The sequence below is a fragment of the Colletotrichum abscissum genome, assembly GCF_030869225.1.
Source record: "Colletotrichum abscissum strain IMI 504890 chromosome Unknown Scaffold_53.1, whole genome shotgun sequence".
Taxonomy (NCBI): domain Eukaryota; kingdom Fungi; phylum Ascomycota; class Sordariomycetes; order Glomerellales; family Glomerellaceae; genus Colletotrichum; species Colletotrichum abscissum.
In genome coordinates this window covers 1-15,850 of record NW_026850465.1, presented here as the reverse complement: position 1 = coordinate 15,850, position 15,850 = coordinate 1, and the positions used below count along the sequence as shown (strand labels likewise).

General features: G+C 53.8%; 3 protein-coding genes across 3 annotated transcripts; all 3 read right to left on the bottom strand.

The window, feature by feature from the left end:
- Positions 1–757: 757 nt before the first annotated feature.
- CABS01_14311 (uncharacterized protein) lies at positions 758–2,873 on the bottom strand (the record flags this gene model as incomplete). The annotated part of the gene is made up of 2 exons (XM_060547651.1): positions 758–2,308; positions 2,367–2,873. The coding sequence occupies 2 exons, from the start codon at positions 2,871–2,873 to the stop codon at positions 758–760; spliced, it is 2,058 nt and encodes a 685-aa protein (XP_060393358.1).
- Positions 2,874–3,513: 640 nt separating this feature from the next.
- CABS01_14310 (uncharacterized protein) lies at positions 3,514–4,071 on the bottom strand (the record flags this gene model as incomplete). The annotated part of the gene is made up of 1 exon (XM_060547650.1): positions 3,514–4,071. A coding segment is annotated over one exon (558 nt), but the record flags the coding sequence as incomplete, so codon positions are not given.
- A 4,628-nt stretch (positions 4,072–8,699) lies between these two features.
- CABS01_14309 (uncharacterized protein) lies at positions 8,700–14,541 on the bottom strand (the record flags this gene model as incomplete). The annotated part of the gene is made up of 2 exons (XM_060547649.1): positions 8,700–13,871; positions 13,930–14,541. Coding segments are annotated over 2 exons (5,784 nt in total), but the record flags the coding sequence as incomplete, so codon positions are not given.
- Between the last annotated feature and the right edge of the window lie 1,309 nt (positions 14,542–15,850).

The following is a 15,850-nucleotide window of genomic DNA, read 5'->3' as shown; positions in this document are numbered from 1 at the left end:
CACTAGGCTTCAACCTTCATTTCATACGTTCTGTTCCGTTACAAAAGGTTCTCTATGAATTCTGACAAGGTTGTCAAACTACCAAGAAACTTTCAGGCCTCTGAAAACAAAAGAAAGGCCCGCCGAGGATGAACGCGCTCGTATGCCTCAAGTACACCTCCATGGCAGAGAACTTGCACTCTCATCATGCAGGTGCTTGCATGCATAATGACAACGACTCGGAGCGCTGCCAGCCTTTCACGTGGTCCATACCTTGAGCACCATACGCTGGCACGGCACACACCTGCCACCTGCCGTCTGCCGTCTGCCGGGATCGCCGAGGCCGTCGCGCAACCTTCGTAGCTGGCTTGGTGTTATATAGGTACCCACTCCAGCAGACAATCAAGCTTCTGGCGCAATTTACTTAGATTGCGAGTCTCGATACTAAGCTTCCTTAACCCCCCAGGGACGAGATGCCGATGTCCATCTACCTAGGTCACCGGATATCCCCTATACCACCGGTACGTGTCCAGCAAGGCTGTTTAGCAGATATCGAGTCCGGCAGGTATCAAAACACAAGTCACCAAGAAGAAGGACAACAAGTATGGTAGTCATAATACGTTAAGAATATATTCGGGCGTCTTATACGCCATGCTGAGTATGCTTCTACCCAAAGCCCCAGTTCCAATGCAAGTAGTCCGCCCATGGTTGTAAACTCCAAAGCCCATTTTTAATACTCCTCATTATGTGTATAATGCAAACACCACTTCATGCACGATTAACCTCTCTTCTCGTCGAGATCAGTGCGATCTTGCCTCGCTCCCAGCATTGGGCTGGGCTGGATCTCGTCACCCGCCTCCTTCTCCCGTGCCGACGAGGACTCGGACACATCGGCGTCGTGCATCACACCACCCTGAGACTTGCCCTTGTGCTGCTCCTTGAAGTAGCCGTGCATAGCCTCGGAGAAGAGCTCGGGGTCTTCCCAGACCTCGGGCTCCTTCTCGCCCTGCATCGCCTGTCTCTCTTCCCACTCCTTGCGCATGTCCTCGATCTGAGCCTTGTGGTCCTTCTCGGCGTCGTAGTATTTGCCGACGCCGCGGAGGCGCTCCCAGACACTGAGATGGGTGGGGTGAACGGCGACACCGTGGTACTCGGCCTCCTTTCCGCTGCGGATGTACGTCCAGCGACGCTCCTGCTCCTTGAGATCGAGACCGGTGGTGTCGGGCAGGAAGAAGTAGGTGAGGACCATGCCGGCGAGACCGAACCAAGGAACAACGTAGAACTTGGTCTGAGTGTCGATGTAGTTGTACAAGACGGAGGCGAGGAGAGCTCCGGCCTTGCCGATACAGGCGGAAAAGCCATGGGCGGTGGCGCGGATAGGGGTAGGGAAAACCTCACCGGCGACGAGGAAGGTAACCGAGTTGGGTCCGAACTGGTTGAAGAAAGAGCTGAGGAAGTACATGGCCTGGAAGGCGTGAACGCCAGCCGGGCTGGTGTAGTATCCGAAGTTGAAGGCCGGAATGACGAACATGACGAAGCACATGAAGAAGCCAACCTGCTGCATCATCTTACGGCCGTAAAGCTTGTTGTCGATGAACAGGGAGGCGAGATAGTAACCGGCAAGGGAGACGACGACGTTGATCAGACTCCACGTCCACTTTGTCAGGAGGGAATCGGGGTTGCTGGAGATGACCGAGATGAACTGGCCCTGGAAAAGCTTGTTGCCGTAGAAGAAAACGTCATTGCAGAACCAAGTACCAGCAGTAGCCAAGAGGCGACCACCAAAATGCTGGAAGCAGTATTTCAGAGCGTTCACGTCGTAGCCGGTGACACCCTGCTTCTTCTTAGCCAGCGCAAGCTGTTGGTTTGCGCGCGGCATCTTCCAGGTACGGTAGTAGACAAGCCACAAAGTACCGATGGCGGGGAGAGCGAAAGAGAGGCGGAAAGTGTACTGAGCGGCGGACTGGGTGTACGGGCCGTTGCCGTATCCGCGGTTGAAGATGACGAGAAGGACGATGAGAACGACCTGGTTGATGAGCTGACCCCATCCCTGCATGAGGAAAGCCATGGTGACCTTACGGCCGCGGTGAAGACGATCTTCGCGAGTAGACAGACGGCCGGCGGTGACGGAGTTCTCCATGGACGACGTAGCAGTGATGGGGTATTCACCTCCAACACCGAAACCGTAGAAGAAGAGAGACCAGGCGTAGAAAATGACCCAGCCCTGGAGAGAGCTGGCCCAGCAGCCGGTCAAAAGTAGCAGACCGACAAACATGATGGCCGCATCCTGGATGAGACCCCAACGACGGCCAATCCAATCACCAATGACCTGGAATTCTGTTAGAATTGGTTTTTCTTTTTTCAAAGGCGCAGGTTCATGAACTTACACCAACAGCGGCCTGACCAATCATGATGCCAACAATCTCGAGATATGTGACAGAGGCGACCCAGTTCTGCGTGCAAACGGCGTGTCCCTTGCCCCAGCACTCAGGCCAGACGGCAGCGAAAAGAGGCTCCAAGTTACCAATGGAGAACAGAACGTAACCCTCGAGACCGAGACCGGCACCGGGAAGAACAGCGTTGCGGAAGTACCAGGTGAGAGGAGAGAGGGGGTCCTTCTTCATCATCTCGCCGGTGGCCCTGAGCTCCTTGGCGGCCTCATCGCGATCGACCTTGTTGACGAAGTTGACGCGCTTCCACCAGGGCAAATCGGCCCAGTAGACACCGTCGGTGGTGTATGAATCGTCGGGACGCGTGACGTGACCGAAGATCTCGCGCTCATGCGCCGTGGTGTGTTCCCGGGGGTAATCCTCATGCTCCTGGCCCGTCTCGGGACCGTGAGGCACGGGAATCACGCCAATGGGGGCGGAATGGCGTTGGTGATGAGTCGCCATTGTGAATAAAGACTGTGAGGTGTCCGAGACACTTCCTGGGGTTGCGAGAAGGAAGTGTTTAGTGACGAGGGAGACTAGCTCACGCGCCGCTGTGAAGAGGGCGGGTGGCTGTGGTATTTAGATGTGTCTCGTAGGGGGGTTGCGGGGAGACCAAAGCAAAACCTTGATGGGATGGGACGGTAACCCACGGACAAGGTTCACTGGTGCAAGAGGTTCCTTGCTTCACCTTGAGGAAAGCAGGCAAAGGATGGAGGGGGAGAGGAGGGTTGATGATGGCCACGGCGGGAAGAGAGAAAGAGAGCGCAATGATGATGGGCCCGAGAGGGACGGGAGCAGATATAAGCAAAGTTGATCCCGGGATGGTGGAGGGCTTGGTCGGGGCAGATGTCTTGCCTCAGTGACAAGATGTCCTGGATGTGGAATCGGCCGAACCCCGAGGAGCCGCTCGAGTCTTTGGACTCTGGACCAGTCTCCGTCGAGAATTGGATCCCGTGGCTGCTTCACCGGCGGGTCAACGGTTCTCTGATGTGCCGAAAGGACCCCTTGAGTTGGGTAGGTCGACGACCATCAGGTATACGGATACTATAGGTGGTGTACAAAGCACATGTACCGCGTCGCCAGGGTAGTCTCGAATCTTTTCCTAGGTTGGGTAACGGACGGGCAAAGAGGAGCTAAGGGTCAGAGATTGAAAGATGGGGTGCTTTGCTGCTGCTGCGGCTTCTGGCCTCTTACTGCGGGACTGGGCTTCCTGATGGAACAAGATACAAAGCGATAACAGTAATGAAAAAGCCAATTGCCAAACTTGCTGTAAGCGCGTCCAACCGGGTGATTTGGATGGACAGACCGAATAAACCCCAGCGGGCCAGGGGTACGATGTGCAGCACTGCAGACTCGAGAGACTTGAGAATCGAGAGGCGGAAGAGGAAGACGGGCTTGGGACTGTGGTGGGGTGTGGCCACTCTGCCCACTTACACCCCACTGGGGGTTGGGCTGGGATCCATGGACCAGAGCATGGGATGGGATGGCATGGGATGGCATGGAGAATGAAGAGGAATGTCCCGTGTCGGGAGGCATCTGCTATGACCTTGGTACACTGCGTATGAGTGAGTACCTGGGAAGATGTTGACTTTTCGTAGCATCGGCAGCGTCCATGGTCACATTCAAGAAGGTATGTAGTGAGTGAATGTAGGAGGACCCTTTGGGTTGCTCATGCTTCCTCTCAGAGTTCGCCGCGACCTCGGACGTACTCATGGCAGCTTCCCTCCACTTTCTTCTTATTGTACCGTGTACGGCTACGGTGTACGGATACCTCGCCTTGTGATCAAGGTGAATAAGTGTGGGAAGACCCATAACCCCCAGGACGTCAGGGCCAGAAGAGGAGTGTGATGAGGTAAGAGGCGACACGGGTGGCCATTGAACAGGCGTGTCTGTGTATATTGTGTACGGGTAGGTATTTGTGCAAGGCAAGACAAGCCGAGTTTGAGCTTTGGGTTCAGAGCCAGAGTGTGTGGTTTGTTGTTATTATTTTCCCATCTTTATTTGGTTTTGGACTAGCGGGATTGAGTGAGCACCAGCTAAGAAAAAAAAAAAGATTGATAAAAAAAACCAAGCTGGAAAGCCTGGAGGGAAGACCAGAAAAATGACACAGGGACCAGCTGCGGTCAAACCCGAAAACGGGCGGGGCACACTAGCTCTACGTCACCTGGTTGGACCTTGGAGGCAAAGCCGCACAGGCTGCGGAGTACGTACAGCACAGGAAGAGCCGAAGAGGAAAGAAAGCAGGTAAAATGCGAGCCAGCTGCGGTAGCAAGTAGCTGCTAGGCCCGTTGGGTCTTTCCAGGTTGTCGCTCCCGAAGATCCTGCCTCGCCTGCCTTACCTTGCCCTTGTCCACCGCTCCGAGATCCAGCCTGCCACCGCCGATGCTCTCTCTCACACGACACCTCACCCGATATGTACTTGCTCCGTACGGACTCCGGATACCTACCACGATACCTAACGAGAGGAAGGTACCTTTGTACACATCTTGGCAGCCATCAGCTTTGACAGTTCCCGTTGCCAATTCGGCCAAAATCGTACCATGTGCTGTGGATGATGTGCGAGGGCACGCGGGGGGAAGGAATTCAAAATACTCTGAACTGCAACTGCAACTGTGGCCGTCACAGACAAAACGAAAGTCACACGTTGAAGGGCAGTCTTTTTTATTTTTATGTTACTTTCAAGCACTGGCCATCATCTGCCATTTCCGCCTCAACTCCAGAATGCTGTGAAGGCAGTGTAAGGCGGTTGTGTAATAGTAAGTGTGTGCAATAGAGCTCAAGCTTCAGCTTTCAAACTCCAAATCCCACGAGGCACAATCTGTCTCCATGGGCCAACACATGCAAGACAGGCAGTCCCCTTCCATCGAGTCTCTTTTAGAAACCTCCCATCTTTGCCATGCCTGGATCCCCCGCCTTGTGCTTCTCGACCTGACTGATCCCCTTTCCTCCCAATCTCTCCCAAACAATGATTCTCCGTAAGCTATCGTCGTCTACCTCTCCCGGCCGAGGTCAACCGCATGCAGTCAGTCGCAGTCGTTGTCGTTGAGCAGAAGAGCTCAGGTGTTCCATGTCCTGCTGACTCGCCCCGCCAATTGCGGCTGCAGAAAGAGCAACACCCCCATGTCCCAACCTGCAGCAAGGCGAGCGGAGGGGAAAGGAGGAGAAAGAGCACGATGCTGCAGACTGCAGACTGTCACTCCAGTCCTCCGCCGCTGCTCTACTGGTCTGGTCTGGCCTGGCCGCTCCTCCCCTCTCCTTCCCCTTCCCCTTCCGCGTGCCTTCCTGTCAAGAAGGAAAAAAAGATACAAGTGACCAACAAGCGACCGAACAGAAGGTGACGGATGGATCGTCGGACCAATCTCTCGCCAGCATTCCTCCTCGTCCTCCCCATAAAATAACCCCGCTGCTACCCACACACGGCACCTTTTTTTTTTTTTTCTTTCTCGACGGAGGTGAGGCTCCACTCGTGGCATGCCACCTTTTGCCCGCCTGCCGCCCATGGACGAGCTTAAAGGAAGTACAAGAACCGCCGAAACAAAAGTCATTCAGATCCAGCCAATCACCGTCCCTAAAACGAAAACGTGCCAGATCTATTGACTCCCAGCAAACCCGCACTTCCGGCATGGCCTAGTCTCCTCCCATGCACGTTGTGGCTGCATGAAGGGGCTTGCGTTGACGGCGTTGACGAACCTCGAAAACACGACGACGAAAAATTGAAAAAAAAAAAAAAATCATCCATCGTACGGCAAATTAACTAACTATGCGAGGAATCTTCCACACTAACCCTTGGTCCTTCCCGCATGCCGAGCCATCGCCAAGCCTTTTGCCAATTTTCCTTTGCAGCCTGTGCTAGCCGCCATCGAGGAAGTGCTCGCGTGCCCGTTTTCCTCTTTTTCCCTCAGTCGCAACGTCGTCGTCTCCCCTCGTTCCTAGCACCGCAGCCGTCGTCGTCAACGTCGCACCGCCAAGCGCCAAGTGCCAAGTCCACACGATTTTCACACAAGCCTCGGCCGCCACGTACATTGGCAAAGCTTCTTTGCACTCTTCGTCTCACTCTCCCTTCCTCACTCTCATTCTCATTCTCATTCTCACTCCCTCCTGTCCTCACATCTTCTCTCGAGGTCTTACTCAATTCTTCATACCCTCATCTCATGCTCTTTCATGCTCACTCCTACGCTGGCAAGGACCATGTCAGAGACCTCAGCTTCTCAACTTAGTAACACATCACATCCCCCCCCCCCCCCCAAAGTAGATATAAATATCAAGGAGCGGATGAAAATCTACAAGCGTCTCAAAACATGCACCATAAACTCTAAATATTAGCATTTCATCAGAATGATATAGGACAAGACTTTTGCTGTTAAAGCAAGCACACTTGAGATGAAATCAAACACAGTACTTTGAGCCAATGATGGCATGAACCGACTGCTCACCACCGCATCGTCGCCGACATCATCGATCCCTTCTTCCCCCGGATTCCACATTCTAGCTTGACTCTGCCTCTGCATTCGCTGCTCTACACCCTCCTCCATCTTTGCTCTCATCGCTCGCCCTCTAGACTGAGTCCTGTACAGGAGGCTTAGTGTAGTCCTCCTCCAACTCGCCATGCACGTAAGGGACGGCTGCCAATCTAGTGCGCCGGTAAACTTAATCCTTTGGCCCGAACACCTTAAAAATCATAATTCTCTCCGCATGCTCTTCGTCCGCCCGGCGAATTATCCCCGGTTCAGGCATTACCCCCTCATCCTGGAGACCGTGAGCTTGTAGGCAAAAGAGGGGGGAGGCCTATTCCACTCTCTTTCGCGAGTGAGCTAGGCTTCGTAGCGTGACGTCTTCCTATTATAGACTGTCCAAACCATCTACACGGAGAAAGGAGAAGATCAATTCCAATAGCATAAAATCCCATCCCAGCATCCAACTCAACACAACCTCAATATATACATGTGCGTGTGCTCTACCTTCTACCAGCTGTCATGATCATGAAACCAAGTAAAATCGCCGCCGCCACATGACGGGCCGGACCTTCGTTTCTCAGAGGCACCTTATCGACCCCATGATTGCCTCACTTTGAAAATCATCAGACGAGCCAAAAAGAGGCCTTGCCACTCCCCGACGGTCTCAAAGGTCACAAAGGCAAGGTCCTCCGTCTCTTCAAGAATCCCAAGAAAAGTTGTGAAATCCGTCGTCGCTTCGACCGCCAAGAGTCCGAGAGCTCCCTTCCCCTCCCCCTCCGTGACGTGCTCAGCCACGCCTTGCCACTGTTCGGGTCATCCCATGAATAGTATGCCGATGGGGAAAAACGAGATGATGTACCTCAGGTAGGTAAAGCACGTAGGTTGCCTACTTGGATCGTGTCTTTGGATGGCCATCATCATACCTTATTTTGTCATCTCCAGAACAGACAGAAAGTTGCATACACACAAGTAATACACTTTATTAGAGTCTCGGTGAGAGCGGAAGCGTGGCCGTAGCCATCAACGTCATTGCAGTTTGATGATACTTATATTCAGTCTTGTTTTGTTTTTTAAAAGAGGCTTTTGTTTTGAGTCAGCCGTGACTCCCCTTATTTTCGGCGGCACTGCGTCAGACCCGAATGCAAAAACCATGACGCAAAAAGAAGAGAGAAACAAGAGTCTTCCCCTCGGCGCTAAGTATGATAGATCGATAAGCAATTGCCGAGCATGTCTGCCCGGTTTGTTTTTCTCGTGTCTAGCAAAGGCCGAGTTTCTGTCACAGAACCCCGCCGCGTCCGAAATATCGACCCCGTCCATCCCTTCTCGTTAACCAGATGCAGTTTGTAGGAGAAAGCCTAAATCATGTAGACACAGAACAATATAGAAAGGAAAAAAAGGAGATAAAGTCGGGAGTGGTGTGCGGTGTTGAGTGAGTTGCCCAAAGAAATCTGTGCAGAAGAATGAAAGTTGGGATGCAGGGCAGTGCGGCATCCTCTCATCCGCCCTGCACACAATGCAAAAACATGTAGTGGAATAGAAGACCTCCCAGTCCTTCAATCCCGCATCCTCCCTTAGGAGACCTTCGGGCTGAACCTGCGAAAGCAAAACCATAAACGCCATGATCCTTCCTAGTCCCCATCAACTCAAGGAAATGATGCAGTCTGCGTGTTGCTGTTATCCCCGCTAAACGCCTCGCTGTCGGGTAAACAACTGAACAAAAAGAAGAAAAAGAAAAGTTCCATATCTGCTGGAGACGGCCTTAAACATAACTCGCTTTGTCGGCTGGTAAATGTCTCCGCATCCTTTTGGCTAGGTATGCGAGCGCTCCTGTGCTCTAGTTCTCCGGTGCCGCAGATCGATCCACCAAAGATTTTGGCGTTGGCTCTTCGTCTGCGTTCTCTCTGTTTGTCGGCAGCGGCTTTGGCGTCTCGTCAACGCCGGGGCCGAGTGTCTTGTCTTCTGAGCTTATGCCACTATCCGGGGGCGTACGCGTGGCTGCTGCCCGCAAAGTCTCGTACGAAGGCATGTCGATTTCCTTGGAAGGTGTCACAACTTGTGTGACAGGCTCCGGCGTACTCTCGGACCCAAAAGTGATACTGTCGTGGCTATCGGCCCTCATCATCTCGATTCCTAGCTTAGAGCTCGGCAGTAAGGGTTTGCCTCGGAATAGCTTGTCACGGCCGGAGCCAAGCTCTTCATCTTCATCGTCAGCCGAATCTGTACCCTCGGCAAGGCGTTTCTCCATGTGCTCTTTCCGGGCTTTCAGCTTCTCTACCGAAGGCGGCGGTGCCGATCGTCGAGTGTGCTCCAGCTGCCCCGGAGCAGACTGCTGCGTCACCAGTTGTGGGAGCTGCGGCAGTGACTTCGGTGATTTGGCCGGTTGAATAACTTCATCCTGGCTGATACCCAGGCCACCTTCGTCCCAGTCGCCAGTAGCCTTTCTGCTGATCACCACTGGCACATCATCTGTCGACACTGACTCGGAGTCGCCGAAGAGACTAGAACTGATGGAGTCCTCACGCGAAGTGATAAGGCTGCTACCTGGTCGTCCAGCGTACAGCGATGAACTCGATGTCGGGCTATCGTCTGTTCGAGAGCTGGTTTGACGAAGGCCAGAGGGCACAGGGTGAGAGTGTCCAAGTGACATCGAGAAGTTGACGCCAGGCGATTCCGGCTTCCACTGACAAAGATTCTTGAGCACTTCTGTGAGCTTAGAACTCGAGATAGGCTTCTCAATCAGTGAATCAAAGTAATGCGGAGCCTGCAACTCTTTGAGATAGGCCGTAATTGCGACGATGGGCGTATGCGAGTTCGTGTTCTTAGTCTCCCGAATCATACGGGCCACATCAGCGCCATTGATCTGAGGCAACCTATACTCCAAGAAGATGATATCAAACTTGATCTCGCTCATGGCGTATCTGACAGCTTCTGATCCATTCGATACCGAAATGGTACGGCAGCGCAACTTCTCCAGGAGCTTTTCCATGACCATGCGAGAGACCGGATGATCCTCGCAGATTAAGACATCCAGTGGGCGGAACATCGGGCCCCCGTCAAATGCGATTTGGGAAAGGCGACGGGAACTCTGGCGGCGACGCTGCACTCGGAGAAGTGCGTTGTGCTTTTCGCCTTCATTGTCGGACGACGAAGGTGACATGTCGAAGACCTGGCTGCGACGATTGCGGTGGTGTGATAGAACGTCAGAGGTAATGGGGCTCCCCTCTTGGGATTGCGAGCCAACAGTCAAAGATCTCGATCGGCTGCTGGAGGCCTGTCTGGGCGTTGACACGATCTTCTGCGGCGAGAGGGCCAGCGGCGGTGGAGGTGCAGCCCCACGACCCTTGACGGGGGATGCGGCTACACTTGTTGCTGCCTTCTGCAGGCTCGGTGGCACTCGAGGAATGTCGAGAGACGTGGGCTGATGAGCGCTCGATTGCTGTGAAAGGCTGGAGGAGTTGCTGGAGGCCTTGCGCCGGCCTTCGCTGCCTTGGCCTGCGACGAACGAGACTAGTAATGGCGACGATGGCTGAGATGCCCTGCTCGGAGACGAGGCCGCATGACTGAGGCCGGACGGTGATTGAGGTCGGTTCTTCGCGTTGGAAATTGTTCTTTGAATAGGATTGGCAAGTACCGGACTGCCTTCGAGAGCTGGGCCAGGCGAAGTAACACTGCCGCCTGGACTCACGACGGTAGGTTTATTTTGAGATGCCAATGCCTCTGCTCTAAGTTTCTGAATGACGTCCTTGTTGGCCTTCTCGAGCACAGGAAGATTCTTGAAGGCGAAGCTACCAAAGTCATCGGCAACTACAGGCTCACTAAGCCGTCTACTCTTCAAGTCCCGAACGTGTGGAGGAATGTGGAGAGGCATCAAGTTGCGTTTAATCGAGTTGACTTGAGATCGGACCCTGGACAAGGCGTCATGCGGCCGGTCATGATAGTCTGAGCCTGCGCCAGAAACCGGCGGCGAGAGCTGATCCTCCATCTCTTCGGCAAAGGACTGCAATACGGCGCCACGAGCATCAAAGTATTCGGTATCTTCGGGGTGTTCGAGCTGGGGAACGAACTGAGCTTCATCCTCCAACAAAGTGTCCCAGTTGACGCCCTCAAACCAAGAGTGGCTGCGAATTTCGTCTCCACCGCAAGGGAACTTATCCTCTCGATTGGCTCCAAGGCGCGACTGGGGCTCCATACAGAGCAGCTTGTTAATCAGATCTTTCGCCTCATCTGAGATTGGTTCGCATTCGTTCTCATCCGGCCACTGAATCTTGCGTGCCAGGATATTCTCGAAGACTTGCTCGGCTTCGTCGGCATGGAATGGCGGAAATCCGTAGAGGAATTCAAACATGATGCAGCCAACAGACCACCAATCACTGGTCTCGTCTTGCTTCTCACCGTTGATAGTCTCGGGGGCGAGGTAGTCGGGTGTCCCCACAAAACGGCGGTTGGTGTCTTCGGGATCGAATAGGGCCATCGGCGGAGGCATCATCGTAGACTGAGGCGGAGTGTTCTTTCCCAGGTAGTCAATGCTGGACTGAGTGCTAGTGTGGTGGAGTGCCGCCATGTCTGGCGACGGTTGTCCGGTGCTTTCATTCGCATCATCCTGCGTCAGCTGCGCGTTTTGGGCCGGGACATTGTGCTCTTGATCGGTCAAGGTAAAGCTATTGAGCATGCGAGCAAGAGTTTCGCTGCCACCGCTATCGCTACGCTGGCTGGAGACTCGTCGGGCCTCCGGCCCTCCCAAGGCGAAGTATGAGGGCTGACCCCCGCTGGAGCCAGTGTCAGGTGTCATCTGCGGCGTCATGCTAGGTGAGTGAGTATGACCATGAAGGTCAAGCGAGGTTGACCGAGACGATGCCAGAGATGCTGAGCGGGCAAATGGCCCCTGCTTGAGGAGATCAGGCGTGGGATCGGAATTCTGATTGTCCAGCGCTCGCTTCTGTCGCCCAACTAACCCCATGCGCGATAAACCGAAATCCGTGAGTTTCAGGTGACCCTTTTGGTCGATGAGCAAGTTGTCTGGCTTGAGATCGCGGTGAATGATGCTCCGACTATGCAGGTGTTCCACGCCAAGAACCACCTCACCCAGATATTTCTTCACCCAGTCTTCTGGCAGACCACCCAGAACCTTGATCAGAGACGCACAGTCGCCACCGTTGAGATACTCCATCACGAGATACAGATAATCTTTGCTGGAAAAGGTCCAGTAGAGCTTAGCGACGAATTCGCTGGTGCCTTGCCACATCATGATGGCGCGTTCAGCCTTGACATTGCCCACTTGATTCTTGGCAACCATGTCTGCCTTCTTCAACACTTTGATAGCGAAGTATTCTCCAGTTGACTTCTTCTTGGACAAGTAGACACTGCCAAAAGCCCCTTTGCTGATTGGCTTGATGATCTCGAAATCTTTGATGGAAGGAGGCGCCGGCCTTGCCTGAGGAGGAGGCTGGTGGGCAGCCATTCTAGGGGATGGTGGACCTTTCATGACAAACTCGGACATGGCCGCTGAGGACTGTCGCCGGTGGTGGTTTGCTGGCAAATGAGCTGGAGAGCTGAAATCACTCCCGGGTAGCAAGGGTGATGCTTCTGGTGATGTAATGCCATCTTGTGGAAACGGGAAATTGCGCGGCTTGATGATTCGTAGAGGGGACGACGGTTGATTCATACGCGAAGGTGACTCCTGTCGTCGAGGTGAAGACGTACCGGGCAGAATGATGCTTCTACGATGATGCTGTCTCGAGCTAGCTGCACGACGAAGATCGCCAAACTCAGATATCGGAGAGTCGGTACGCGGTGGCTGTCGAGAAGTCACAGAAGAAGAGCGAATACTTCCATCGCTGTCTCCAGCGTCACTCTCGAAAAGCAACGACTCTCGCCGGGACTCGCGGGCAGGTGCAGTTGGGTTCAGACCACCCAAATTCGATCTTGGCGTCGGACACTCTCTAGGGCTGCTTGAGCGCGCAGATTCCACAAAGGAGGTAGGTCTTGGCCTGTCGTTGTTGTCATTGAGGCTGACATTTTGCAGAGCGGCCGCGAGGGCTGAAGGATTTTCAAATGATCCTTGAAAGAAGAGCTCCTCTTGCGCCGGTGTAGCTTGTTCCTCTTCCTCGTCTTCAGTCGAATCGCTCAGCCGACCAGCTGCGATTCGAGCTGCTTTCCGCATTGCTTCATCTATGCAGTCCTGGACGATGACCGCGAATTCAATTCTAATGCGCTCCGCATACTCGATGATTTTCCGGTGTCTGAAGACGGCTTCAACCTTGGTTTTCGCGGCCTTTTCAGTGTCGGCGCAGAGCAGAGCCAGGCCCTGCTCCTGTTCCAGAGTGTTGGTGCTGGGAGATTGCCATTGCATGACTTGTGAGATGCGGGACTCGGACTGAGGAGATTGCGTCCTGATCTCGCCAGGGTTTTGCGACGAAGCCTCCTTCACCGCTGGAGTGCTGACTTCAATGGCGGTATCGCAGAGGTCAAGGAGCAACTCTACGATCCTTGCTTGAGGACGCCTGATGGCGAAAGATCGAGCTCTGGAATGACCGAACCCACCTGATCTCTCTCTCGATTGCGAAACGGAACTCCCGGGGGATGACGAGGCTGATAGAGGAGGACCGATTGGCAGACCCTTGTACTCAGCAGCAGGGCCAGATAGTTGGTCACCTGTGAGTGGCCGGCTTTTTCTCGCCTCGAGAGCATCGAGAACTTTCACAATGGAGTGTCGGTGGTCCGTCAAACTGTCCTGCGCCATCTGTACATCCATCTCTGCCCGATGCTCCTGCAGACACAAGTCGGTATGTTTTTCGAACCACCAAGGAGAAATTTGTCGCTCGCAAATACGGCACAGAACGGGCAAAGGCGGCGGGTGGTTTTCGGGGTCATCGACGCCAGACTCGGCTAGCTGCGTGAGATAGCTTGCGAGGACTTCAGCACCAGATCCAAGAGAGTCGACAATCACAGCAGGGAGGTCAATCTTGATCTCTCTGGGTGCAATATAGGGTCGAATCATCCACATAGTCTAGCAGGCGCCTTGTTAACAAAAAAGTCAGGCTGGTAACGGCATTATGGATACTTACATGACTCTCTCCTCCCGAGACACCATCGTAAACCATGATGCCCTGGGCTTCCAGATCAATGGCCTCGGGAACCCCTCCGTCAGCCTCATTGGGCTCCTGGTCTTGAAGGCCTTCAACGGGTAGCAACCTGGATAGTGGACCCATTGTGACGGCGAAGCGTACTCTGTGGCTCCGCGAGTCGTCCTTCTTCATGTACTCTACGGTATCCGCGAATGCCGTCTTGTTCTCGCTGACGATCAGATCGGCTATCGCAGTTCCTTTGACCGAGTCGGGCAGAGTGCCTATCACATCGGTCCATGACGGGCTGACCCATCGAATAGTGCCGTCGAGGTTGAGGTCAAGAATGACATTGAGAGTCTGCTCGGCAGCTTCGCGTAGTTCTTCTCGTTCCTCTCGGATATCTTCGCTCAAAGACCGTTCCATGACGCCGGCCTGTGCCCGGAGAGAGGTCACGGCCGGTGGCGCCAGCATGTTGAGTTGCGGTGGTTCCATTGTGGGAGAGAAGCGGGTGAGATCCCGGATTGTTTCGATACCATTGGCCGTTTTGAATCGTCTCGGCAAGCGAGGACTGTCTGGAGAGTGTGCGTTCGAGGTAGGGCGTGAAGATGTCGTGGCTGTTGCAAGTCGCGAATTGGTTCAACTCGAAAGACCGAGTAAGAGCCAGGTTGTCTGGCAAAGGGCCAAGACTAAAGGCAAGCCAGACCACGAGACATGACGGGAATCGAAGCGAAAGGGTCCAAGGCACGAAGTAGCGATGGGAGCTCTGGTGTTGGACACAAGACACTGCCCACTCTGGTGCGGAGGCGTGGAAAGAGAAATGAAGGTATTGTTGGCGACGAGCGGTCGAAGACTCCAGGAAAGGAGCTTGTGAATCGGAAGGGGTGGGCTCGACGTGGGTGGAAGTGAAGGTGATCGAATGCCAATGGGGGTAGTGGTTCTGGTGGACCGACCGACCAAGGTTTCTTCGTTGTCTATTCGAAAGACGGGCGAGGACGGAATGAGTCGACGAGGGGAGACGCGAAGGTGAACGCGACGATAGGCGTTGCAGTCAGGGCCAGAGCTCGCAAAGGTCGTTGGCCGTACTGGACCTTGTGTGTCGTCGTCAAACAAAACACCAAGAGAAAATCCTGGTAGGAAGAAAAAAAAAGAACCCAGGGAACGGCACAGGCAAAAGTTCACGCCGCAGGGTGGCCCTTTGTGATGATGGTGTCAGTCACTCATTACCGTCTTTACGTTGGCCTTTTTGCGTTTAGCACTTAGCAGCCCTCAGTTAAGGTACGTGGGTGGAAGGTACAGAGGAGAAACTCTCCAGGTCGGTCTCAATCAGGTCGGCAAGAGCCCAGTCAAACCGAGCCAGCACTATCCACGCCTCGAAGCAAGCAGGGCAAGAGGTGCTCAGTGGTCGCGTCCTTATTATGGGTCTTGAGAAGCATTTGGTGGTCAGGGTGGGTGAATAAAGCGGGGATAAAGGGACCGTCCGGCCAATCAAAGAAGTATGCACCAAGCTCGACCCAGTAGATGTACATGCATAACACGCCAAATCTGTATGCGACGCCGCGTACTTCTACTCAATGCAGTCTAGGGCCATAATCAGTTAGCTCGGTAGCTAAAACACGAGCGAGGGTGTCGGGGAGTCGGGTGTGACTTTTTGGGGCTTTTTTTGGGGGAAGTGGAGGGGATAGGAAGGCAGAAAGGTGGAAGGAAAGGGAAGGGAAGGGGCAGGAGCAGAGGAAAATCCAAGAAGGTGCCCGCCTGCCGTACCTAGCTAGGTACTTGCCCTCACTTGACGCGACCTACAGTGAGGACCCATTAGTTTCAATACACCTCCCAGTGCGTCAGCGTAAACCCACTAACTTCATTATACCAATATAAGTAATATCTCTGCTATTTAGGTGATAATTATAACTAAGAAAATTCTTAA